Consider the following 27,215-nt stretch of genomic DNA (forward strand, 5'->3'; position numbering starts at 1 on the left):
TAGGGTGATCCCATGTGTGCAATTGAAGACAGGTTGTCAATCTGTTTGCACAACTAGAAGAATTATTAAGCAAGTGGCTGAAATGGTAATAACCCAACAGAACAAATTATCACCAATTTGCAGTCACTTGGGCTCAATAACGGCATCTGTGACTTTCAAGCCAGGCCTTTCAGCCTTGTGTTCTCATAGCCTCAATGAAGTGAAAAGCCCTCTGCTTCCAGTTTTCCTCTGACCTGCTCTTTGTCTTCCCAGCTCTTTGGAATTTCTCTAAGAAAAGTATACACGAAGGAGTAAGAATTTAGAGTCAGAAAGACCCTGTTTGAATTTCTGCAACTCTGGGCACATTACTGAACCTCAGAGGGCCTCAGTTTCCTAATAGGAATAAATACTACAAATACTACTTGTCTCACTGGGTGCTGGTTGTAAGAGCCTTGTGTGTGAGTATATGTGTGTTTTAGATAACGTGTAAATGTTTAAATCTCTCATCACAGTGGCTAGTGTATTAGACCTCAATAAATAGATCATATTTTCTCCTGCTTATTCCGTCTTTTAAAAATAGATCTCTGTCAGACTGTGAGGAGAAACATTAAGATTAATTATCAAATAGGAATTTTTTGAATTATTCAGTTTTCAGTAATCTTTAGAGCGTTTCCATTTCCCAACTTTTGTGTTATGAATGAGAATTTCCCAAATGCCAGATTCTACCTCTGCAATATATACTCACCCCCCTTTTTTAAGCTTTTTATTTTATACTGGAGTACAGTTAACAATGTTGCATTAGTTTCAGATGTACAGCAAACTGATTCAGTTACATATATTCTTTTATAAATTCTTTTCCCATTTACGTTGTTACATAATACTGAGCAGAGTTCCCTGTTCTATACAGTACATCCTGATTGGCTATCCAGTTATATACTCTTACTGAACATGTACAAAATAGGATAGATAATACCTAGAAACTCATTTAAGGCAAAATTTGGATTCCCAGGCTTGGGGAAAATATGATCAGAAATGATGAAAAGACTGCTTTTGATCTATTCTACATTTTTTACAGTTTTATTTATTACTGGTTCTAGGTATCTCCCAAGTCTGATCTTCAGCCTCCCTACTTTTGTCTTTATTTGTGTTTTGTACAGTGAGTGATTTAAAGCATATGCTTTCAATTAAAATGTTCAGGTTCACAATCCTGTCCACCATGTATTCAGGTATGTTACCATGGGGAAGTTATTTAACCTCTGTAAGCTTCAGTTTCCTCATCTGAAAATGGTGATGGTGATCCTTGTCTCACAAGTGTTACACATAAATAATGGAATGTATTAGGACCACTTAGCTCAAATTTGGATATAAATAGGATGCACATGTGGCAGTGGCTGTGGTCATTAATAATTTTCCTAAGTCATGCTTGTTAGGTTTTTTCAGATGATTTCGGTATCTGTCTTTTTGTTCTTCCTTCATGTCCTTAATTTCCAGTTTTTTCCCTAGTTGATGATCATAAAACAAACCGCATCTTTAAATTCTAATGTCGATAATTTGCTGCCACCTACAGGCTAATATGAAAAAAACAGACATGTAATTACTAGCTTTCTTAGACTGTGAATATAAAATCAAAGGTCATTTTGGTAGTCCCAAAGCTATCTGTGGACAATCCCAAAACCCCGTTTTCTGAGACATTTATTTTCCCTGGTAGCTCAACTAAATTCTTGATTAGTATTAATAGAATCATCTTAGATTATTTATGGAATTGAACAGTTATTCACAAAGCATTATATCATCACCATCAGATATTGCATCCTCCCCCATAAGCAGATTTACAAAATAGTGTTTATTAAAAAGCACAAAAGAGTCTTTGTTATTTAAGGTAAGTTTAACGCCTGAGTTTTGTTGGGCTTTGTTGCATCCTAGCGAACTTGAGACGTCTGAGCAAAACATTAAAAATAAAATTAAGAATGTTTATACTGAGCTCTGTCGTGGTGCTTATTCCCTTGCCTTGTACAATTGCTGCCTGTATGCTTCTCTTCCATTCTCTTGCTTAAGCTTCCTTTTCAAATAACCTGGTACGTGGGATCCATTTGCAAGCGTACATGGTCCGTTCAGTGGTTTCTTTTTCCTTTTTTTGACTGTACCATGAGTCTTGTGAGATCCTAGTTCCCTGATCGGAGGTTGAAACCAGGCCCTCGGCAGTGACAGCACAGAGCCCTAACCTCTGGACCACCAGGGAGTTCCCTCCTCTGTGGTTTCTGACTGTACATAGTACAGCATCTTGGCACAGTCTGGTTTGGCTCAAGCTTCCAGTGCCAGACAGCAGGGGATGGGTCCAGTAAGGTTTGTGTACTAACTACGGGGCTGAATTTTGCCTTGAAAATAACAGGGAACCACTAAAGGAACCACTTTAAGCCAGAGAGTGATGTGATAAGATTTCGATCATGACTTGGGCAATCCGTTTGCAGATATGTTGGAGGGACCCGCAGAAGCAACTATTCATTGAGCCTTCCCATCCACTGATTGTACCTGTCACATATCGTTTCTGCATGAGAGAACTTAATCATATCCTATTCACCATTACAGTTTTTGAACTGTTTTTGAATTGTTTTATTTGTATTACTTTTATGCCTTTAACAATTCTGTAAACACCTTTCAGGTAGGCACTGTATGCTATTGATTATTGTCATTTTAATTATCAACTGCTATTGTGCAGTGAATATACAATAGACCAGGAGCAAATGTCTTTGTATCTTTTACTCAATGTACGTATGGACCTACAAATACTTCTCCTGGGCTTGCCATGGTGCTTGCTCCTTCTTGAACAGCAGGCTTGTTCTCTCTCCTTCATCTCTGCCTGCCTGCTAAGTCTGTCATCTGCCGCCTGGCATCTTGCTTTGGGCGGATGCCACATTGCCACTATGGTTGAGCTAGCCCTTCCCAGAAGTGGACGTGGGGGCTGGTGGGGAACAGTGTGATTACTGTAACGCTCACTGGCAGAAAGAGGCGAAGAGCAGGAAGAGGAGGAGACCTTTCCCTGGTTCCCTCTGCAAAAAAGCTGTTGCCATGGGACTTCCCTGCTGGTCCAGTGGTTAAGGCTTCGCCTTCCAATGCAGGAGGTGCAGCTTCAATCCCTGGTCGGGGAGCTGGGATCCCTCATGCCTCATGGGTAGAGGACCAAAACATAAAGCAGAAGCAATATTGTAGCAAAATCAATAAAGACTTAAAAAGAATTATTAAAAAAAAAAAAAAAAGCTGTTGTCAGAGGAGACTGAAAATCCCAAACCATGGAAATGGATGGCAGAACAGTGACTATGGAAAGATGAGCGAGGCCTTGTTTCAGGTGTAAAATTTAAGGGGGCATTGAAAAGCTCTGCAGTCCAGATAAGTATTATGTTAATTCATTATTTTAAAACATTTAAAATTGAAGAAATTCATGATGAACAAGGGCTTCCCCTATGGCTCAGTGATAAAGAATCTGCCTGCAGTGCAGGAGATGAGGGTTTGATCCCTGGGTCCAAAAGATCCCCTGGAGGAGGGCACAACAACCCACTACAGTATTCTTGCCTGGAGAATCCCATGGACAGAGGAGCCTGGCGGGTCACAGTCCATGGGGTTGCAAAGAGTCAGATGCGACTAAGCACCCATGCATGATGAACAAAATACTAACACTTTAAATAAAGACAAGATCTGAAACAGTTCTGTGATAAGCCACTTTTGGAACCTGAGGAAAAAGGAAAAATCAGCCATGCTGAGCCTGTCTGTTTAAAAATTTGATATTTTGTTCATCTTGGATTCTTTGAATTAACTTATTAAAATACTAAAAATATTTGTATTGAATTAAGTGCCCTCATAAATTCTGCACCTAAGGTTCGGGGGCCTCACTGAACTTGCCCTTAGCTTTGTACTTGGTGGGTTGGGCAGAAGAAGGGAGAGTTGCTGAGAGACAGGTGCCTCCCTGGCTGCCCTCTGGAAATACAGAATTCTTCCTGGTGGATGGGTAGACACTGGCTGTTATTTCAGGGCAGTGGGTGTGGCAGGATTGGTCTTAAATAATGTAGAAAGCTTTTATATGGGTGTTGGTCATTTCTCTGAATATATTGTGTTGGCCAAAAAGTTCATTTGGATTGTTCTGTAAGATGTTACAGAAAAACTCGGATGAACTTTTTGGCCAACCCTAGATAAACTAGGAGCTTCCCTGGTGGCTCAGTGGTAAAGAATTTGCCTGCCAGTGCAGGAGACTCGGGTTCAAGCCCTAGATTGGGAAGATCCCCTGGAGTAGGAAATGGCAGCCCACTCCAGTATTCTTGCCTGGAAAATGCTGTGGACAGAGGAGCCTGGCGGGCTGCAGTCCCTGGGGTTGCAAAGAGTTGGATTTGATTTGATGACTTAGCATGTGTGCATATAAATTAGGATTTTATTCTAAAGGGTTATCTGGATGAGGCATTTTTAAAAAATTTTATATTTTAAACTTTTTATTTTGTATTGGGGTGCAACCGATTAACAGTATTGTGATAGTTTCAGGTAAACAGGGAAGGGACTCAGTCATACATATATATATATATATATCCATTCTCCCCCAAACTCCCCTCTCATCCAGCCTGCCACATAACATTGAGTAGAGTTCCATGTGCTATACAGTAGGCCCTTGTTGTTTATCCATTTTAAATAAAGCAGTGTGTACATGTCCACCCCAAACTCCCAAATTATCCTTTTCCCTTTTCCTTCCCTCTGGCGACCATAAGCTTGTTCATGAAATTTGAGTGGATGAGTATGTGCATGCTAAATCATTTCAGTCATGTCCAACTCTTTGTGACCCTATGGACTGTAGCCTGCTAGGCTCCTCTGTCCATGGAATTCTCTTGCCTGCAGTGGATGAGACATATTTTTAAAAAGTTACAAGAAGGTGTTTCCTACTTCCACTAGGGAAAGAAATGGAATACACTTTCTTTAGGCAGTTCTTCACTGAGGCTGTAAGAGTGAATCTGATTAGTAGAGGAAGCTAAAGACATTTACAGTCTCCTTCTGTGAATATTAGTCATGCTGATTTACTAGTTAAGCATTTTAAGTCTTGGCAAGATCTCGTTCTTGGCCTCTTAACTTCTGCTTTGCAGTAAGTATATTGTGACTGGAGAAATGAACAGAAGTTGAGAGAATGCTGTATTTTCTAAATTCCTATTTTGAAAGAGTGTAATTTGGTGGTTTTTAGTAGTTTAGCTCATAAGTTGTTGGGTTTTTTTTTTTTGTCCTTTCCTAGGAGAGCCAGGCCTTTTGAAGGTGGAAAAATAAGATATGGCTCTTGCCTGATTGGCCTTCCTCTGGCTGGGGCTGTGAAGGAGTCCAAAGGAGAATTTTACTTAGCTTTCATACTTTACAGACTTTTCTTTTTGTCTTTGTCAAGGTCTGCTGAGAACAGATCCAGTACCTGAGGAAGGAGAAGATGTTGCTGCCACGATCGGTGCCCCTGAGACTCTGTCAGAGGAGGAGCGAGAGGAGCTGAGACGAGAACTTGCAAAGGTAAAGGAGCCATCCTTCTGGAGCTTCGTTTTGCACTTAAACTATGTCGTCATGCGTTTTTCTACAGTACCTGGTGATGTTGTATAGTCAGTTTCAGGGGAGAGAAAGCAATGTGTGTTTACTCACCCTAGAGAGCTCAGTGAGGAGGAGGAAATGGGAACATGTGAGACCAGCTGATTTTTAATATGAGGAAGGGTATCTGTGGGTAAAGTGGGTCTGAGAGGTAGAGTGTGAAGTTGGAAACGGATGAGGGCAACTAGTGAATGTCTTCTAAGTGACCTCACTAGCCCTGATGCACTTAGCTTTCAATTGCTTTGGTGGCTTCTTTCTACCTTTGGCAAAGTTGTGGGTAGAAGCTCTTTGAACTTTCTTCCCATTCCGCACTCTCTCCCTTCCTCTTTTTAAAAATTTTTTTTAAATCAACCATTTCAAACTGTACAGCTGAGTGGCATTTAGCAAACTCACAATGTTCTGCAACTGTCGTTTCTATCCAGACATTTTCATCACGTCCAAAGGAGACCCCATACTCACTAAGCTGGCATCCCCACTCTTGCCTCCCTCAATCCCTGGCAACAACTAATTGCTTTCTGTCTCTATGGATTTACCTATTCTGGATATTTCATTTCAATGCAATCACATAGCATGTGATTTTTGGTATCTGACTTATTTCATTTAGCATAATGTTTTCGAGGCTCATCCTTGTTGAGCTCGTATTGGTACTTCACTGTTTTTTAATGGCTGAATAATATTCTCTTGTACGTATCTATTATATTTTGTTTATCTGTCCAACTGTTAAGTGGATATTTGGGTGGTTTCCACTTTTTAACTATTGTAGATACTGAGCTAAGGAATATTTGTGTAAAAGTACTTGTTTGAATACCCATTTCCAATTGCTTTGGGATATACCTAGAAGTAGAATTGCTCATCACATGGTAATTCCATGTTTAACTTTTATTTTCCAGAATTGCCAAACTGTTTTCACAGCAGGGTTGCCATTTTACATTCCGTCATCAGCTTCTCTACATCCTTGCCACATTTTTTATTTTCTGTCTTTTTGATTATAGTCACCTTAGTGACTGTAAAATGGTATCTCATTGTGCTTTTGGTTTGTATTTCACTAATGAAAAAGATATTGAGCATCTTTTCATGTGCATATTAGTCATTTACAAACCTTTTTTGGAGAAAGTTTATTCAAATCCTTTCCCACATTTTAAAAACATTATCTGTCTTTTTGTTGTTGAGATATAAGAGCTTTTTATATATTTTGGATACTAGATCCCTATCAGACGTATTGATTTGCAAATATTTTTTCCCATTCCATACATTGTCTTTTCACTTCCTTCATATTGTCTTAATGCACAAAAGTTTTAAATTCTGATGAAGTCCAATTTATTTTTTCTTTAGTTGCTTGTCCTTTTGGCATTATATCTAAGGATGCATTTCCAAAACTAGATCATATAGATTTACATGATATTTTCTTCTGAAGCTTATATTTAAGCCTGTGGTCCATTGAGTTAATTTTTATATATGGTTTGTGGTAGGGTTCAATTTCATTCTTTCACATGTGAATATTTAGGTTTTTTAGTACCGTTCATTGAAGTGACTATCAGTGAATGCTCTTGGCATCCTTGTCAAAAATCAGTTCATGTATATGTAAAGGTTTATTTCTGGGTTCTCAATTCTGATATATTCATCTATATGTCTGTTCTCCTGAGAATACCACACTCTTGATTACTATAGCTTTGTAGTAAGTTTTAAAATAGAGAAGTATGACCTTTTCACCTTTTTCTGCTTTGTCAAAATTGTTGTTTAAAGTCTCATGCAATTCTATATTAATTTTATAATCTACACTTCCACCCACACAGAAAAAATTGCCATTGGGATTTAGCTAGGGTTATTACTGAATCTGAGGATTGATTTGGGAGAGTATTGTATTATTATAATGCAATTAAGATTATAATCATCTTAACAATATTAAATCTCACAGTCCATGAACATGGAGTGTCTTTCCATTTATTTAGGTCTTCTGTAGCTTAGCAATGTTTTGTAGTTTTCAGGGCACAAGTCTTAGACTTCCTTAGTTACCTTTATTTTGAAGTTATCTTTATTCTTTTGATGTGATTATAAATAGAATTTTCTTAATTTAATTTTCAGATTTTTCATTGCTAATGTGTAGAAATATTAATACAACTGAAGTTTGCATATTAATCTTATATCCTGCAGCAATGCTGAACTTGCTTATTAGCTCTATTAATTTTTTGGTGGATTATTTAAGAATTTTCTCTATATAAGATAATGTTATCTGCAATCAAAGTAATTTTACTCTTCCTTTCCATTTTAGATGGCCTTGATTTATTTTTCTTCTCTATTGCTCTGGCTGAAACCTCCATTACTATTTTGAATAGCAGTGGTGAAAGTGGGCATCCTTGTCTTGTTTCTAATCTTAGGGGAAATACTTTCAGTCTTTCATCATTCAGTGTGATGATAACTCTTGGTTTTTATAAACACATTTATTCATATTAAGGAAGTTCCCGTTTATTCAGTATTTTTATCATGAAAGGGTCCTGGATTTTGTCAAATGCTTTTCTGCACTTATTAAGATGATCATGTATTTTTTCCTTTCATTCTATTAATATGGTATATTACATTAATTGATTTTCATGTTTTGAGTCATCCTTACATTCCTAGAATAAATTCCACTTTATCCTAGGTATATGTATTCTAGGCCTTGATGTATAATCCTTTTAATATGCTTCTGGATTTGGTTTGCAGGTATTTTACTAAGTATTTTTGTACCTATATTCACGAGAGATTCACTTGCAATTTTCTTTTCTTACATCTTTGTCTGTTTTTTGTACCACGGTAATGGCTGGCCTCTTGGAATGAGTTAGGAAGTTTTCCATTCTCTTTTGTGGAAGAATTTGAGAAGGATTGGCCTTAATTCTTCTTTAAGTGTTTAGTAGAATTCACCAATGAAGCCTTCTTGTTTTGTACTTTTATTTGTTGGGAAATTTTTGATTATTCATTCAATCTTTTTATATGTTATAAGTCTATTCAGACTGTTTTTTCTTGATCAGTTTCAATCATTTGTGAATTTCTAGGAATTCATCCATTGCATTTAGGTTATCTAGTTTATTGGCATATAATTGTTCATAATATTCTCTTACAATCTTTTTATTTCTCTAAGGTTGATAGTATTGTCACCACTTTCATTTCTGAGTTTAGTTATTTGCATCTTCTCTTTTTTACCCTCTGTTGGTCTGACTAGAGGTTTGCCAATTGTATTGATCTTTCTAAGGAACAGTTTTTGATTTCATTGATTTTTCACTATTGGTTTTCTGTTCTTTCTTCTGTTTATCTTTAATCTTTAATTCCTTTCTTTTTGTTAGCTTTGGCTTTAGTTTGCTCTTCTTTTCCTAGTTCTGTAAGAGTGTACAGTTAGGTTATTGATTTGAAATATTCTTTTTTAATGCAGACATTTACAGCTATAAATTTCCCTCTGAGCACTATTCTTACTACATCTCATAAGATTTAATATGTTGTGTATTTGTTTTCATTTGTCTCAAAGTATTTTCTAATTTCTTTTTGATTTCTTCTTTGACCCATTGGTGGCTTAAGAGTGTGCTGTTTAACTGGATAAATTTATGAATTTTCTAGTTTTCCTTTTGTTTCTGGTTTCTAGATTTATTCCATTATGGTTGGTCAAGATATTTTGTATGATTTTAAATTTATTGAGATTTGTTTTGTTGCCTAACGATATGCTTTGTCCTGGAGAATGTTTGTCATGTACATTTGAAAAGAAGGTGTATTATATTGTTTTGGGGTGAAGTGTTCTGTTTATAGTTGGTTTATAGTGTTCAGGTCTCTTGTTTCCTTATTCGTTCTATCTAACTCTTTACATCAGATTTTATAAACTAGGTGGGGATAGGATGGGTAAGGCAGATTGGTGATAAGCCCTATCAGAAGAGTAAGAATGAAAAATACAGAGTATTTGGTACATGCCTAATACTGTTATTTTGAAAAGAGAAAACAAAAATACTTTTTGCACAAGTTGCATATGTTTATTGTAAAAACAAAAAGCAGTGAAGAAAAGCAAAATTACCTTTACAGCATAAAAGTTTTAGATTATCTGTTTCCAGGCTTTTTTCTATGTATGTATTGCTATAAAATTTCAGAATTTTAAGAAGACATCAGAATACACATTTACAACTTTTTTTCACTTAATTGAATTTCAAAAAAATTTTGTGGCAGTAAATAATCTTCTACAATTTCATTTTAAATTGATGCAGAATAGCCTGTTTCTTTTAATTGCTGCAAGTCCATTTTTAACTAATGGGCATATCATTTACAAACATTTCAGTTGTTTCCCTTTTTTGCTATTATGAACATTATTTTGATGGAGATGCATATAATCCTTTAGGCACCTCTTTAATTAGTTCTTTTTTAAAATTCTGTTACTTTTGGTTGTGCTGGGTCTTTGTTGCTTTGCTTGGGCTTTCTCTAGTTGCGGTGAGTGGGGGCTACTCTTTGTTGTGGTGCTTGGGCTGTTGATTGCGGTGGCGTCTGTTGTTGCAGAGCACAGGTTCTAGGCACACAGGCTTCAGTAGTTGCAGTACATGGGCTTAGTTGCTCTGTAGCATGTGGAATTTTCCCATACCAGGAATTGAATCTATGTCCCCTGCATTGGCAGGCAGATTCCTATCCACTGTGCCACCAGGGAAGTCCTTTAATTAGTTTTTTAGAATAAATTCCTCGAAGTATTAATAGAATCCCTGGGCCTACTGGGTGTTAAGAACACAGTCAATACCATATACACCCACAAGGCCAAAACGCTAGCCAGATTTCTCATAGTGTGTGAGAGAACAGTTTTTCTAAATTATTGCAGCCCTCAATATAATTATTTCATTACCAATGATATTAACTTAATAGTAATAGCAACTAATATTTACAGATTATTGCTGCATGGCAGGCACATATACTACTTGCTGGGTGGATGAACTCTACTCATTAATCCTCATAACAGTGTTATGAGGTAGGTATTATTGTTTTTATGGTGTGATGGAGGAGGAAAGAGAGATCTAAATCTCCCAACGGATTATGTAATGTTATTTAACAAGTGAAGTTATCAGGCATATGCTATGTGAACACTTTCTCCCATTCTGTGGGTTTTCTTTTTCACTCTTTGAAGCACACAAGTTTATAATTTTGAGGAAGTTGAATTTATTTTTCTTTTGGTGACTTGTGCTTTAGTTGTCACTTGTCAGAAACCATTGCCTAATCCAAAATTATGAAGATTAAGGTCAAAGGCCTTACATTAAGACACCTGGGTCTTGTGTCCAGGTCCTCATGAACTCTGATGCATGTGCATTTACCCTTTTATTTGTATAGTATTCACAATCAGAAGTTTATACAATTTTTATGAAAACTCCATGAGATATGACAGATACATCCTTACTTTATATGCTTGTGTACTGTGTCTCTTCTGTCATGTCCAACTCTTTGCAAACCTATGAACTTTAGCCCGCCAGGCTCCTCTGTCCATGGGATTCTCCAGGCAAGAACACTAGAGTGGGTTGCCATTCCCTTCCTCAGGGGATCTTCCTGACCTAGGGATCGAACCCAAATCTCCTGTGGTTCCTCCATCGCAGGCAGATTCTTTACCACTGAGCCACCACAGAAGCCCATACTCTTACTTTACCTCCCATCATATATAGATTATGATATCATAATAAAATATGATAATAATGATCCTAATAATTAGATGTAATAAAATCATTTACATATAAAACATGATAATTTTCTGTTTTTTACGTTCGAGTTACTGCTTGAAATAGTTGTAGAAATTAAGAGATAAAAATCTCCATCCATTTTTTTTAACTTCTTTTTGAGATGTAATTTACATCAAATTTCATTCTTTTAATGTGTATAGTTCATTGGTTTATGTGTATTCACAAGTTTATACAAGTATCAGTGCTATCTAATTCTAAAACATTTACTCACCCCCAAAAGAAATCCTGTTCCCTTCAGTGTTCACCCCAATCCTCCCTCTCCCCAGTCCCTGGCAACCACTAATCTACTTTCTGTTTCTATAAATTTGCCTGTTCAGGGCATTTCTTATAAATGGAATCAAGCAACACGTGGTCTTTTGTGACAGGCTTCTTTCCTTTAATGTAATGTTTCCAAGGTTCATCAATGTTGCAGTACCTATCAGTACTTCATTCCTTTTTATGGCTGAATAGTATTCTGTTGTGTAAGTATACACCACATTTTGTTTATCCATTCATCAGCTGTTGGACAATTAAATTGTTTCTACTTTTTGGCTGTCATGAATAATGCTGCTCTGAACATTTATGTCCAGGTTTTTGGGTGAACACATGCCTTCAGTTCTCCTGTTTTATACCTAGGAATGGAATTTATGGGTCATATGGCAACTCCATGTTTAACTTTTTAAGTAACTGTAATGCTATTTTGCTGCCAAACTGTACAATTATACATTCCAGTCAGCAATATATGAGGGTTCAAATTTCTCTACACTCTTGTCAGTGCTTGATATTATTTGTCTTATTGGTATTGTTTGTCTTACTGATTGTTGAATACCATACCAGTAGGGATGAAGTGGTATCTTATTTGAACTTCTCTAATTACGAATGAATGGTATTGGTGATCTTTTCATATGATTATTGGTCATTTATATATTTCTTTGGTGGAATGTCTATTTAAATCCATTATTGATTTTAATTGGATATTTACTTTTCTGTTATTGAGCTGTGTTTTTTTTTTTATGTATTTTGCATACTGGACCCTTATCAGATTTGTAATTTGGAAAGATTTTCCCAATTTTGTTAGCTGTCTTTTTACTTTTATGATGGTATCCTTTGAAGCACATCAGTTTTAAAATTTGATGATGTTGGTTTATTTTTTTGGTTTTCTTGCTTGAGGTATCATATCTAAGAGATGTTGCCTAATCCGAGATTATTTAGATTTACCTCTCTGTTTTCTTCTTAAAGTTTTATAGTTTAGCTCTTTCACTTAGATTTCTCTGATCCATCTTAATACATACGGTCTGACTTAGGGGTCCAGCTTCATTCTTTTGCATACTGAAATTCAGTTGTCCTAGCACCATTTGTGGAATAAAATTATTCTTTTCCACTAAATTGCTTCGTATCTTTGTTGAAAATCAGTTGACCATAAATGTATGGGTTTATTTCTGGACTCTCAAGTCTACCACACAATCTTGATTACCATAGCTTTGTAGTAACTTTTCTACTCATTATTCCATTATTCTTGATTCATGTCAGAGATTCTTGTGTGTGTATACACACACACACACACACACAGATATATATATATATAAATGTTGAATTAAGAAATTGTTGCTCTGGTGTGCTGCGATTGAGCTAGGTATGTTAGCACACAATTACCAACAAAAGCAGGAAATATATTGGGTCATGTATTGTTCAGAAAGATTTACAGTGGTCTTTCTTTCTAAATTTCATTAGGGCAAGCGAATACTTCAGAGATGTGTCAAGGGGTACAAAACTTAACATTTAAGTCTACTCGCTGAAGTATGTGAACATTTGTAGTTTAGGTAAAGAAAAGTATTAGAAAGCTAACAATGTGCAATGAGAATTAGCTACTAAACTGAGAAGGGGAGTCAGAAAACCTGAGTTAAAATTCTGATTCCTGCATTATTAGCTTGGTGACTTGCAGCAGATCCGTTAATTTACTTGATTTTGAACCTTATTCATTCATACATTTATTGTTGCGCTTTTCTCTTGTATTCCACTTTGTTAATATTTCTCAAAATGTGACTTCCAAAAACAGGTACAATTGGTGGAGTCCTATCTTGTAGACTGTGTTAGTTGTTCAGTCATATCTGACTCTTTGCGACCTCATGGACCCCATGTAGCCCACCAGTCTCCTCTGTCCATGGAATTTTCTAGCTGGGAATACTGGAATGGGTTGCCATTGCCTTCTCCAGGGTATCTTCCTGACCCAAGGATCGAACCTGGGTCTCATGTATTGCAGGCAGCTTCTTTACCGTCTGAGCCACAGGGAAGCCCAGAGTCTTATAAGCATGGACGATTATCTTTGTTCTGGGCCTGTATTATAATTAATGCCATCTAAGAGTATGTTGTTTGGGGGGTTTTTTGGCAGCCACGTCACTTTTGATTTATCCTTCTTTCCTTTTGTTGAGTGCTCTCAGTTCGCTTAACAATACTCCATGTTGTTTTTAAAGGCCATGTTGTGAGACAAGGGCTCAGGGCTGGGGCAATGGGATGATCCAGAAGGATGGGATGGGGAGGGAGGTGGGTGGGGGGTCCAGGAGGGGGAACACATGTAAACCCATGGCTGATTCATGTCAATGTATGGCAAAAACTATTGCAATGTTGTGAAGTGATTGGCCCCCAACTAAAATAAATAAATTTATAAAAAAAAAAAAAAGAAAGAAATAGTGAATGCAAAAAAAAAAAATAAAAATAAAGGCCATGTTGTCTTTGAACTCATAGAAGTGTTGTGTAGGTCAAGACTGAGATATGGCTTTGCAACAAGCCTAGAGAAGCTTCCTTCTGAGGGTCTTGAATATTAATGAATATACAGTCGTCCCTTGGTGTTTGCAGGGGGTGGGTTCCAGGACCCCTGTGAATATCAAAATCCACAGATGCTCAAGTCCCTTATATAAAATGGTACAATATTTGCATATAACCTATGCACATATGTTTTAAATAATCCCTAGATTACTTATTATACCTAGTGCAATGTAAACGCTAGGTAAATACCATGTAAATGCTATGTAAATAATTGCCAGCACATGGCAGTTTCAAGATGTTGCTTTGTGGAACTTTCTGGAACTTTTTTCCCCTGAATATTTTCAATCTGCAGTTGGTTGCCTCTGTGGATGTGGAACCTGTGGCTACGGAGGGCCAGATGTACTTCAGGGACCCGAGTTTTTCAACTTCCGGGATGAAAGTCTCTTCCACTGGGTGTCTGTTTCTCTCTGTGGGTCTGCCCTTTCCCTCTGTTTTCCTAGCTGTGCCTTTTCCTCTACTCTGTCTTTTTTTTCTTTGCTTCATAGCTTCTGATTATAGTTTTGACCTCCTTGAGTATATTTAAGCTTCTGTAACATCACATAATCTCTCTGTGCACCATCTGTCCTTCAGGGCTTCTTTATCCAAGTCTTTTCAGCTTCTCCCAATGTGATCTTAGTTTCTCAAACTACATTCCTGAATGAGACTCTGATTATTCAAGCATCCTTTGGCACACCAGGCAATTCACTGGCTAGTAGCCACTTGATGGGTCAGAAGCCCATTTCTAACCACCAAGCTGAGGCTGGTCAGTCAGCATCAGAGGGGCCCACACTTCTGCAGGACTCTGGGAGAGAGTGTGTTTTATTTATGCCTGTGACTTTGACAGGTACAAAGATTGACAGTATGAACTGTGACTTATATTGGAAGTATAAACTCATATGGAGCTTTCCCGGTAGTGCTAGTAAAAAAAAACAAAAACAAACCCACCTACCAATGAAGGAGATGCAAGAGACATGTGTTCGACCCCTGGGTTGGGAGGATACCCGGGAGGAGGGAATGGCAACCCACTCCAGTATTCTTGCCTAGAGAATCCTGCGGACAGAAGAGTCTGGAGGGTTACAGTCCATAGGGTCATAAAGAGTCAGACACTACTGAAGGGACTTAGCATGCATGCATGCATAAACTTATATGAAATATGCAATATGGCTGTGTTTTGATTTGGCATGGTTGTGTGTATATTGGTGGGAATTCAGATTATTTGGCTGATCGATCCCTGGGTCAGGAAGAACTCCTGGAGAAGGGAATGGCTTCCCACTCCAGTCTTCTTGCCTGGAGAATCCCATGGACAAGTGAAGCCTGGCGGCCTACAGTCCATGGTGTTGCAAAGAGTCGGACACAACTGAGCGACTAACACTTTCACTTTTCACTTCAGGTTAGTTTAACTTAATACATAAATACGAGTTTTTATGGGCATTCAAGCATCAATGTTCAGTTGGAAATGCAGACCCAGCGGTCAGGAGAGTAGCTGTTAGAATAATTTGAATATTATCTGTGTAAAGGTTTGAACCCTGAGCCTCTATGACATAACTGAGTAAGGAAGTATAGGAAGAGGGGAGAGACTGAGAACAACTCAAGACTGAACTATAGAGAAGAGAGAAAAGAAGCTTTACAGGAGAGATCAACAAGCAACCCGTTTGCCTAACTTATTATATTGTTTTAAAAGAAGCAGAGAAATTAATCCAGAATATTTTAAAACGACTAGAAGTTTGAGTGTAATTTTGGGCTCATCATCTTAACTCTTTGACTTCATTCCTACCCCAACCCCTCTCCTCGCAGGTAGAAGAAGAAATCCAGACTCTCTCTCAAGTGTTAGCAGCAAAAGAGAAGCACCTAGCGGAGATCAAGAGGAAACTTGGGATCAATTCACTACAGGAACTAAAACAGAACATTGCCAAAGGGTGGCAAGATGTGACAGCTACATCTGCGTATGTGCCCTTGAGCCTACCTTTTTCTAGAGAATGTAGAGGACACTTTGCTCATGTTGTCTGGAGGCAGGGAGGGGTGGAAAGGGACTGAAGAGGTTTCTGCAGCTTTTGTCTCTACTGCGCAGGGCGACCCTCCCTGCCACCCCTGTTCTCAAGTGTATCTGAGTGTTCTAGGGTATGGAGAGAAAACCAGCCTCCTATGTGAGGTGAAGAAATAAAATCTAGGCTCTTAAAATGTTATATACTGACTTACCAGATATATACATGAGTCACTTGGTCCTCAGAATAACCCAGTAGAGTGGGTAGTGAGATAGCCGAAGATAAGGAAACAGGATCAGATCAATGTTGAGGTCACAAATCTCTCGAAGTCTGGAGGCACTGTTTGAACTAAGATCTGCCAAGAGCCAGTCTTTTTATTTTTCTTGACCCTGCTCTGTACAGAGCATGAGACCCTCTCAGGTCACCATCTCTGATGTGTGCCAATGGCAGAGGACCACTCCTTAATCTTCTGGTCTCTTTTGATCACACGGTTTTGATACAGCATTATCAAGATGCAGCTTTGTTTCCTGAGTCTCCGAACGGTGTTCTCTATGCAGTCCCATCTGCTGAGCTGGTGACTAGCACCAGCGAGGCTGACTGCATCCTAACGTGACAGTACAGGGTTACCCACCCACTTGGGTTCTCTTTCTGTCCATATAAGGCAGCAGGAGAACATGCAGGATGCCATTCTTTGTATCACCTTAAACATTTTCTCTTTTTCTTTTTTTTGTTATTTGATCTTGACAAGGTAAGTAAAAATGCCTGAACATCCCTTTCTACCATGTGGGGATCTTAACCTCTTTGGGGTAAGAACCATATTCTTTTGTCTGTTCTAGTTTTTCCCTTCACTAATCCCTGCGTAGATGGGAGGAGGCAGGTGGTAAATTTTCTACCTTTGTGCTACAGCAAATATCCCACTCGAGTCATTTGAAGGGTTATACCTTCTATGTACCCTGTTGAGAATGCACCAGTCCTTATTTGGTAACTCTACATATAGGGAAAACTGAAAAATCTCTTTATGCTGCCCCAAATTGATTTGGGTGATAAAAAGTACTCCTGGATCCCACCTTGCTTCTGGTCCCTTTGTAGAAAATAAAGTTGTGAAAGGAATGTGAAGAACTTGATTTCATTTTTGTTTTGTTTAGCTTAAGTGAAAAAGGAAAAAAAAAAAGAGATATAGTTTCATTTAACCTCTGGCCCATTTTGATCTTGGCTTCATAACTGTTTTTAACTCTTATGCAGATTTCTTCAGCCTTGCCTTTATAGGCCTTTCTAGCTGTCCTAGGGTGCTGCAGAAGGTTGTGTTTCGAATGATGGTTAAGTAAAAGATGATGTGATGATGTTGACTTGGCAGTCATGAAGAATTTTGGATGTTCTATTTTTTTTTTCCTTGAGAGTTCTCCAAGAGGTCGTGATCACTGAACTCTATTTTTTTTTTCCTTGAGAGTTCTCCAAGAGGTGGTGATCACTGAACTCTACGTAATGGATATTAGAAAGATTGTTGTTGTTCAGTCACTAAGTTGTGTCTGACTCTTTGCAACCCCATGGACTGCAGCATGCCAGGCTTCCCTGTGCTTCACTATCTTCCAGAGTTTGCTGCTACATAGGGTCACAAAGAGTCGGGCACAATTGAAGCAACTTAGCATGCACACATGTGTGTATATTGAGTCGGTGATGCCATCTAACCATCTCATCCTCTGTCACCACATAATGGATATTGGAAAGGTTAGCTTACTTTCTTTGCTCTGTTCTTTTATAATTTAATATAGGTACAAGAAGACCTCTGAAACCTTATCTCAGGCTGGACAGAAGGCTTCAGCTGCTTTTTCGTCTGTTGGATCTGTCATCACCAAAAAGCTGGAAGATGTAAAGTACGTCCTCATTTTTCCTTGCTTAATTAAGCTGAGGCAGGTTAAAATCTGTTATCATGCTTGTATTTCTTTCCTGCCTGGTACTGGCTGATGTTGGACTCCCCCCCTGTTTGAGTGAGGAAGAGCCCTCCTTCAAACCAGGACCTGAAATGCATCCCTAAATCCTTCTAGGCATAGCCTTCAAACTGATTATCTTATGAATACATTTAAAGTTGTTGAAAAATTCTGGTTGTGAACTTTCCTCCTTTTAGCCCTTCTTGATCATATGGGGTAAGTATGTGGCTGCAAACCTGTGGTTGTGAGTGGAGCCTGGTGTCTGGTGGGGATGAGTCTGGGAGCACTGAGTCCTGCTTTCACTTCCGGGTGGTACATCTTTAGCCCATGGTGTGCTTGCCACATACTCATTTGTGTACTGTTTTGTACCATCTATGTTCATGCCCAGGCAAAAATCTTGTTTTGAGCTATTGCTTTTTATTTTGCATTTTATTTTCAATGTGTCTGCAGAATTTTCCTGGTCATTTTGATAAAACCACTTCAGAGTGCTTTTGTGTCCACCGGTAACCTCATGCCACCCACCATGTAGATTAAAATAGTGCTGAAAATGACAAATATGGATTAAATCGGCTATGCTTCTGTTGGCATGCAAGAGTTACATTTTTTGTGTTTTTTTTTTAAACCCTTCAGATTGCATGATCTTGTGTTTTCTTTTTGTGGGGAAAGTAGATTTTACAACCAGAATTTTGTTGGTTGAATAAGTTTGGTTAATTGGTCTTATACTTTGTACCAAAAATACCCAATGACTTGCTCATTGTATTTGGACTACTATCATTTCAACACAACGTAGTAAACACAGCTCTCTTAAACCCTTTTGACCATTATATATACTTCTCTTAGGTAAGCTCTTTTCTTTCTGTGCTAACTCCTGATTGTGTAGCCCTTTAGAATTCAGTTAAAACTTTACACAGCTCTTAAAAAGTAGGTTATTTAATTGTTTTAGATTTACCAGAACTTCCTTTCTTTTTTAATGCTTACTCTGGCTTCTTGCAGATTGCAAGCCTTTTCACATTCCTTTAGGTAAGGAGAGTGTGAACCATTGCTGCAGCCCAGCTCTTGTCTAGACAAGTGTGCTTAGGCTATGATGCCACATTGGATGGTCGTGTTTGTCCACTACATAATCTTGCATTTTGGAATATCTTTTCTCTGGTGCATTTCTATTTTCAAGGGAGGGTTTCTTGTATACCATGGGTAATGGATACATTAAAAGGAGAATAATTTGACACGTGATTCAAGGGATATGGAAATGATTTTGACATTTTATTTTCTTTGTGTGTGTGTGTGTGTTTGGTAAAAAAGAATCAGCTTTACCATGGCATGCAGAATTCCTCCCTTTTAATGTCTGACTTTGTTTGTTTGTTTTTGATGCTTTAATTTCTTTGGTGCCTATGTCAGGATGTTGGAATCCCCCTTCACCTGGCTCCCATTATGCAGTTGTAATAGACAGCATATGTACTGTCTCACAATGTTAGTCTTTTCTCTTTCCAGGTTACTCTGACATTTTTTTTTATTATGGTAAAATATGCCTAAGATAATATACCATGATTCAGCATGTTTTAGTACTTGTTTTGTTAGCTTCTATTGTTTACTATTTTATTATTTCTTTACACGAGTTGTATTCTGTAACTCTGCATGCAAGGACATTTCATAGCTGCAAAAGGAGAAATAAAGTGTATTAGGCCAAAAAAGAAAGCACATTAAAAAGATATCAGCCCAAACCATCCCTTCTGGAAGGAATCTTTGTGATATTGAGCAAACTTCTCCTCTCCCTCCCATACAGACTCTCTGATTATCCAATTAATAGTTAGAGAAAATGAAGGTGGAAGAAGGTCTTTTGAGTATAAGTAGGAAAGTTAACACACTAGTCTCTATCTCTGTTCCTGTTAACGTGAATTGTCTTCTCAAGCAGTCACTTGCTGTGGCCTAGCATCGTGCCTTCTTAAGTAATCAAATACATACTTATAACTGAGGCTTTCTCTCACTTATCTCTGAAAGAGTAAGTCATCGAGATAAACAAACTCTGAGTGTTAAAATACTTACGGTTAGAATTTGCTTTAAAAAAAACCCCAAGAAATCAGTGATAGGAATCAATTCTGTATCTTTGATGTTCAACTGAAAATGGCCTAAGTGCTTTAGGAAACTACTAAGAGAATTTTATCTAACATTATGGGGTTGTGTGAAGATGTGTTCACTCACATAACCCATTCTGCTAACATTAAGGTGCACAACATGGACGGATCCAAAGGCTATAACCTATACCAGACACAGTTCTTATTAAGAAAGAGCTTAAAATCTTTGAGTGCATGGAGTGGGGGAAGGGAGTTGGGGCCCAGGAATGAGTTAAGAATGGAAGAGCCCTGGGACTTCCCTGGTGGTCCTGTGGTAAGATGCTGCATTCTCAGGGCACAGCTTCAACCCCTGGTTGGAGAACTGAAATCTCACATGCTGTGTTGTGTGACCTTATTATTACTGTTTTTATTTATTTGGCTGCCTTGGGTCTTAGTTCAGCCCTTGGCATCATCATTGTGTCATGCAGGCTCAGTTGTTGGGGCACTCGGGTTTCATTGCTCTGGGGCATGTAGGATCTTAATTCCTTGACTGGGGATTGAACCCACATCCTCTGCATTGCAAGGTGGATTCTTAACCACTGTGCAGCAGGGAACTAAGTAAGATCCTTCATGCTGTGCGGTGGAAGAGCCCTGTTCATACCTGATTATAAAACAACACTAGGTGTAATATAAACAAAAATAATAAAACTATGTAAGTGCTGTTGAAGAAGGATGTATTTCATCAGTCCATACCACCATTTTTTCTGTATACCTTTGAGAAGATTAAGCAAATGTACCTAAGTATGGCTCAGTATGTGCTGTCTTATTAATTCACTGGAAATAATATGAGTTGGGCGACTCTTTTCTTGCTGCTTACACAGTCACTTTTTTTCATTTTATTTAAAAAATGCAATTAAGATCATACTCTATCTAACATTTTCAGTCTGGTTATTAATGAATAATGTATTCTTTGTGTATTGGTATATTATGTATCAGTGCAGGTCCTGGTTAAAGTTAGACTTCATATTACAACTTGGAAGATGGAGATATAAGAGAGCTACATTTTGGAATTATTTCTTACATGTTAAAAGCTGAGTAAAGCCCTTAGTCATTGGCATCTGGTTTCAGGACCTAATGAAGCTCAGGTTCTTGCTGTTTCATCTCAGAAAGAATCCAGTGAGAGACAAAGTGATAAATAAGTAGGTTTATTTAGAGAGAAACACTCCACCGTGTGTGACATCATAGAGGGTGATGGAGAGGCTCTACACAGTCAGCAAAAACAAGACCGGGAGCAGACTGTGGCTCAGATCATGAACATCTTATTGCCAAATTCAGACTTAAATTGAACAAAGTAGGGAAAACCACTAGACCATTCAGGTATGACCTAAATCAAATCCCTTACGATTATACAGTGAAAGTGACAAACAGATTCAAAGGATTAGATCAGATAGGCAGAGTGCCTGAAGAACTATGGACGGAGGTTCATGATGTTGTACAGGAGACAGTGATCAAGACCATCTCCAAGAAAGAAATACAAAAAGACAAAATGGTTGTCTGAGGAGGCCTTACAAATAGCTGAGAAAAAAAAGAGAAGCTAAAAGCAAAGGAGAAAAGGAAAGATATACCCATTTGAATACAGAGTTCCAAAGAATAGCAAGGAGAACTAAGAAAACCTTCCTTAGTGATCAATGCAAAGAAATAGAGGAAAACAATAGAATGGGAAAGACTAGAGATCTCTTCAAGAAAGTTCGAGTTACCAAGGGAAACATTTCATGCAAAGATGGGCACAATAAAGGACAGAAATGGTATGGACCTAACAGAAGCAAAAGATATTCAGGCGAGGTGGCAAGAATACACAGAAGAACTGTACAAAAAAGATCTTCATGACCCAGATAATGACGATGATGTGATCACTCACCTAGAGCCAGACATCCTGGCGAAGTCAAGTGGGTCTTAGGAAGCATCGCTACAAACAAAGCTAGTGAAGGTTATGGAATTCCAGTTGAGCTATTTCAAATCCTAAAAGATGATGCTGTGAAAGTGCTTCACTCAATAGGCCAGCAAATTTGGAAAATTCAACAGTGGCCACAGGCCTGGAAAAAGTCAGTTTTCATTCCAGTCCCAAAGAAAGGCAATATCAAAGAATGCTCAAACTACCACACAATTGCACTCATATCACATGCTAGCAAAGTAATGCTCAAAATTCTCTAGCCAGGCTTCAACAGTATGTGAACGGTGAACTTCCAGATGTTCAAGCTGGTTAGAAAAGGCAGAAGAACCAGAGATCAAATTGCCAGCATCCGTTGGATCATCGAAAAAGCAAGAGCGTTCCAGAAAAACATCTGCTTCTGCTTTATTGACTACACCAAAGCCTTTGACTGTGTGGATCACAACAAACTGTGGAAAATTCTTCAAGAGATGGGACTACCGGACCACCTGACCTGCCTCCTGAGAAACCTGTATGCAGGTCAGGAAGCAACAGTTAGAACTGGACATGGAACAACAGTCTGGTTCCAAATTGGGAAAGGAGTACATCAAGGCTGCATATTGTCGCCCTGCTTATTTAACGTATATGCAGAGTACATCATGAGAAACACTGGGCTGGATGAAGCACAAGCTGGAACCAAGATTGCCAGGAGAAATATCAATAACCTCAGATACACAGATGACACCACCCTTATGGCAGAAAGTGAAGAACTAAAGAGCCTCTTGATGAAAGTGAAAGAGGAGAGTGAAAAAGTTGGCTTAAAACTCAACATTCAGAAAACTAAGATCATGACATCTGTTCCCATCACTTCATGGCAAATAGATGGGAAAACAATGGAAACAGTGACAAGACTTTATTTTTTTTTTGGCTCCAAAATCACTGCAGATGGTGAATGCAGCCATGAAATTAAAAGACACTTGCTCGTTGGAAGAAAAGCTATGACCAACATAGACAGCATATTTAAAAGCAGAGACATTACTTTGCTGACAGAAGTCTGTATAGTGAAAGCTATGGTTTTTCCAGTGGTCATGTATGGATGTGAGAGTTGGACCATAAAGAAAGCTGAGCATTGAAGAATTGATGCTTTTGAACTGTGGTGTTGGAGAAGACTTGAGAGTCCCTTGGATTGCAAGGAGATCCAACCACTCCATTCTAAATGAAATCAGTCCTGAATATTCATTGGAAGGACTGATGCTGAAGCTGAAACTCCAGTCATTTGGCCACCTGATGCAAAGTGCTGACTTATTTGAAAAGACCCTGATGCTGGGGAAGATTAAAGGTGGGAGGAGAAGGGGATGACAGAGGATGAGATGATTGGATGGCATCACTGACTTGATGGACATGAGTTTGAGCAAGCTACGGGAGTTGGTGATGGACAGGGAAGCCTGGCATGCTGCAGTCCATGGGGTCACAAAGAGTTGGACAAGACTGAGTGACTGAACTGAACTCAACTGAAAAGTTGAGTTAATGTCACTTTAAAAAATCATTTCTCAATCAAGGTGTCCTGATTGTAATCTGACATATATAATAGAAAATATATGAAAACATGTTATAGGAATATATAAAACACATATAAAAAAACCTACATCTTTTTAGGTGAGTGAGTCACAGAGGCAAATACTGACTACATGCCCCCAAGAACTGTACAAGGAGAGGAGCATGGGCAGCAGGCTTAAGGGTTTCCATCCAAGCGGCATGGCCTTTCCTCTCATGGAGATGGATGCAGGAGCCTCTTTTTGCCAGTGCTTGCAGTAGTTGGGTAATCCTGTTGACTACCCTTTGTTCCAAGTCCATGCTAAACCAGAAGACTTGTGGCGAGGATTTCAGTCTCTGATGGAATTGTGGACATTTTGCTGACTTGCATTGTTAGAGCCAGCAACAGTTTTGATTGTACTGTTGATACATTATCAGTTAATAAGTTAGCACTTGAGGTGTAGCTATTGTATATGCGTTGGGTGGGTGAGTAAGGAAGAGGAACAGGAGGGGAGGGATGGGGAGAAGGAGAGAGAGGGAAAGAGAGGGAGAGAAGAAAGGAGGAAGAGAGAGAGAGACAGAGGGAGAGATGTCTGTTTTTGACAACCTCACAATTAGGTGTCAGCAGCAGGCCGGAGGAGTCCTCTGAGGACAGACATCTTGTCCCCAGGTGGCGTGTTCATAGTCACTCCTCTGCTATTGGCTTGTTTTCTGCACATACATGGTAAACATGGACTCATGCCTTTATTTTTGTTGAGAGAAACTTTAAAGGAACCTTTTCGTTTCACTTGGTACAGGTGTTTAATTGATGTTCATGTTATTAAGAGCATGCTCTACTAATTCAGCAGTCTCATTAGACAAATATTTCTGATATGTTCAGGAGAAATTGCCTTTCTCTTCAAAGGAAAATTCTCCTTTTGGCCTGTGAGTCCCTTCATGTAAACCTCTTAATTTTTTTAAATTGGTTTGGGGCTCATTCAAGTTATTCCAGACGATTCCATTTTGCTGAAAATTTCTACCACTTAATAAGAAATGATCTCTTTTGTTATAATAGGGTACCTTTTGGTTTGAATTTGAAAAGGTTTTTTTTTTTTTTTAAATATGTTTGGCTGTGCCAGATGTTAGGTGTGGTATGTGGGATCTAGTTCCCTGACCAGGTATTTAACCTGGACCCCCTGCATTGGGAGTGTGGCATCTTAACCACTGGACCACCAGGGAAGTCCCAGAATTTGAAGAACTTTAATGCACTTTCCTATCTTTCATGCTCATACATCCTAATTTCAGTTGCCGCAGTTGTTTATTCTTCATTCTTTAATTCAAAAGTATTTATAGAATGATAGCTTTGTGCCAGGCACTGTCCTAGACTGTAGAGTTTGAGTTCCCAACCAAAATAATAGCCAGGTGAAATTTGAAAGCTTTAAAGGATATAATCTTAGATAAATATTAATGTGTGTTTCAGTTAAAGTCATCTGTAAGGACTTCCCTAGTGGTCCAGTGGCTAAGAATCTGCCTTGCAATGCAGAGCACACATGTTCAATTCATGGTCAGGGAACTAAGATCCCACATGCACACCACAACTAGAGAGTCCGTGGGCTCCTACAAAAGATCCTGAATGATGCAAGGGAGATCCTGCATGCAATAACCAAGACCTGACACAGCCAAATACATAAATAAGTAAAAATAAAGTCATCTATAATAATAATATAATGGTTAACAGTTATAGTAGGTACTATTATTTTTTTCATTTTTCAGAAGAGGAAAACTGAGCCACAGAGAGGTTAAGTGACTTTCCCATGGTCACACAGCCATCTGGTGCCAGGACTTGAACCCAGGCACACATGAGTTCAGGAGCCTGTGGTCCCCTCTGCCTTGTTCTGTCTCCCCAGGGCGATGATAGCTTAAGACTTCGACCTTCCAGCCACTGTCCAGCAGTTACTTTGGTTCATCACCTGTGATCGAGATTATTTTGAGGGCAAGAGGGAATAATAATACATGGATGGCTCTTAAAAGCATGCTTGGCACACAGTATGCTTTGAGCCATGTTGACCAGCCTCTCTTCTTTCTCTGTCTGCTATTTGCTACATTCTTCCTTCTCCTTTTCCCTCTACTCCTCCCCCTTTAATATTATTAGGAATGAAAAGTTCAAACAACTGTGTGTAAGAAACAACAAAAATTTAAAAAGTCAATTCAGCTTTTTAGTATAACTTCCAAAGGAAGAGTAAATATTAGATTGTAAAGTACTTAGTGTGTCTGAGTGAGAGTCAGGTTGTCCTCTTTGATTTTTTTCCTTTAGTGTTTTGAGGAATCCAGATTTACATTCCTGCTTTGATTGTAGGTTACTATCTTTGAGGGTTGAAATCCAGTTGGAAAAACTTGCAACAGAATTTGCTTTATAGATGCTAGCTAATCTTCCCAATATATTAACATCTATTAGAGACAGTTCTGGTCCAGCAGCAATGTGGCTTTTTGCTTTGAAGTTTTCCATACTATATTTGAACGTCAGTGAAATTGGAGGTGATATGTAAGCTGAAGCAAGTTGAAACTTTGTGTAACCTTGCATAGGGAAGCTAGAAATGCAAAGACAGCTGACCGATTGTTAGATTACAGACTAGCCACTGATAAAATAGAATTTCATCTGAATATGGGTTGTAGAGATGTTCAGGTAGAGAAGCCCTGGTTGGACTTGAAATTGATATGCACTCCTTGTTCTTGCTGCTGTAATGGCTACTTCAAACATGGGAACACCTTGACTTTGTATTACTCTAACTGATTTCATTCTCTGTTCTTTTTAATCTTTTCTTATTGTGAAAAGTAACACATACAGAAATTCAACTCAGTGTTTATCACAAAATGAACACCTTATTGTAATCACTTGCTTGCTTTTTGTTATACATTCGCACTTACACATATTTAGTGGGTGCATCCTTCGTGGTACTCAAATGTTTGAATTTAAATCTGCTGTAGCTGCTGACTGAAGTGCAATACCAGCAAGAGTGACTTTGTCATTATCCCATAAAGGACCCTAAAGTCCTCTACAGGAGATGCTGTACTATTTCTTAGAATTCTCAAAGAGATCATTTTTAACATTCTTTAAGTCATATCACAAACATCTTTGGCACCTGCTAGGCACTTAATAAGTTAAAAGGCCCCCAAATTATCATTTCTACTTGGGTTTTCTTGGAAGCGTAGTGGTAGTCCTTTCCTATGATAATGTTGTAAAAACAAAATATTTTTTAAAAGTTGTTTGTATTTCCAACATTATTGAGTCTTCTCCTAACTGTTTACCCTATTGCTTAGTTTCCCCTGCCCCCCTGATGTCTCCTCTCAATGATGCTTCACAACCATCCTTCTCTTACCTGATCCAGGGAGGACCCCTTGATGAGTCATGCATAGCGCCCCACTGCTTTCCTGTTTTAATTCTTCATCCCCTGAAAATTCCAGGTGACATTTACAATTCAGTTTTTCAACTTTTATGATCAGGACGTGTTTCTTATGGAGCATAATCCTGAATTGACTTGTGCCCTGGATGTTGACTTCATAGTCAACTTGATGCATCTAGAATTAATTCACTCTTATGATCTTTCTCCTCACTCTGCCTTTGCCCTAGTTCCTTTAAACTAACTTTTCTCCTGGTTTAAAAGGGCACAGAACACACCAGATGGCCACTGGAGGAAATGATCTTTTATGTAGGTGCTTAGGGACAATGACCAGAATTAACTGTCCATTTCTGAATT

The 27,215-nt window shown here is 38.4% G+C and overlaps 1 protein-coding gene across 8 annotated transcripts in view; it reads left to right on the forward strand.

Moving 5' to 3' along the window:
• The window catches only part of TPD52 (tumor protein D52), a 120,257-nt gene that overhangs the window by 83,084 nt on the left and 9,958 nt on the right, over positions 1 to 27,215 (forward strand). For 4 of the 8 annotated variants that reach the window (XM_081503337.1, XM_081503339.1, XM_081503332.1 and 1 more), the window contains exons 2-5: positions 5,381 to 5,496; positions 15,861 to 16,009; positions 17,818 to 17,919; positions 18,967 to 18,993. In XM_081503337.1, coding sequence (XP_081359463.1) covers positions 5,381 to 5,496; positions 15,861 to 16,009; positions 17,818 to 17,919; positions 18,967 to 18,993 — 394 coding nt within the window. The remainder of the gene's footprint in view (positions 1 to 5,380; positions 5,497 to 15,860; positions 16,010 to 17,817; positions 17,920 to 18,966; positions 18,994 to 27,215) is intronic. The other 4 variants (XM_081503338.1, XM_081503340.1, XM_081503333.1 and 1 more) reach the window with 1 other exon arrangement.

This window comes from Giraffa tippelskirchi, chromosome 6 (assembly GCF_054371585.1).
Source record: "Giraffa tippelskirchi isolate mGirTip1 chromosome 6, T2T-mGirTip1v1.2.pri, whole genome shotgun sequence".
Lineage (NCBI taxonomy): Eukaryota > Metazoa > Chordata > Mammalia > Artiodactyla > Giraffidae > Giraffa > Giraffa tippelskirchi.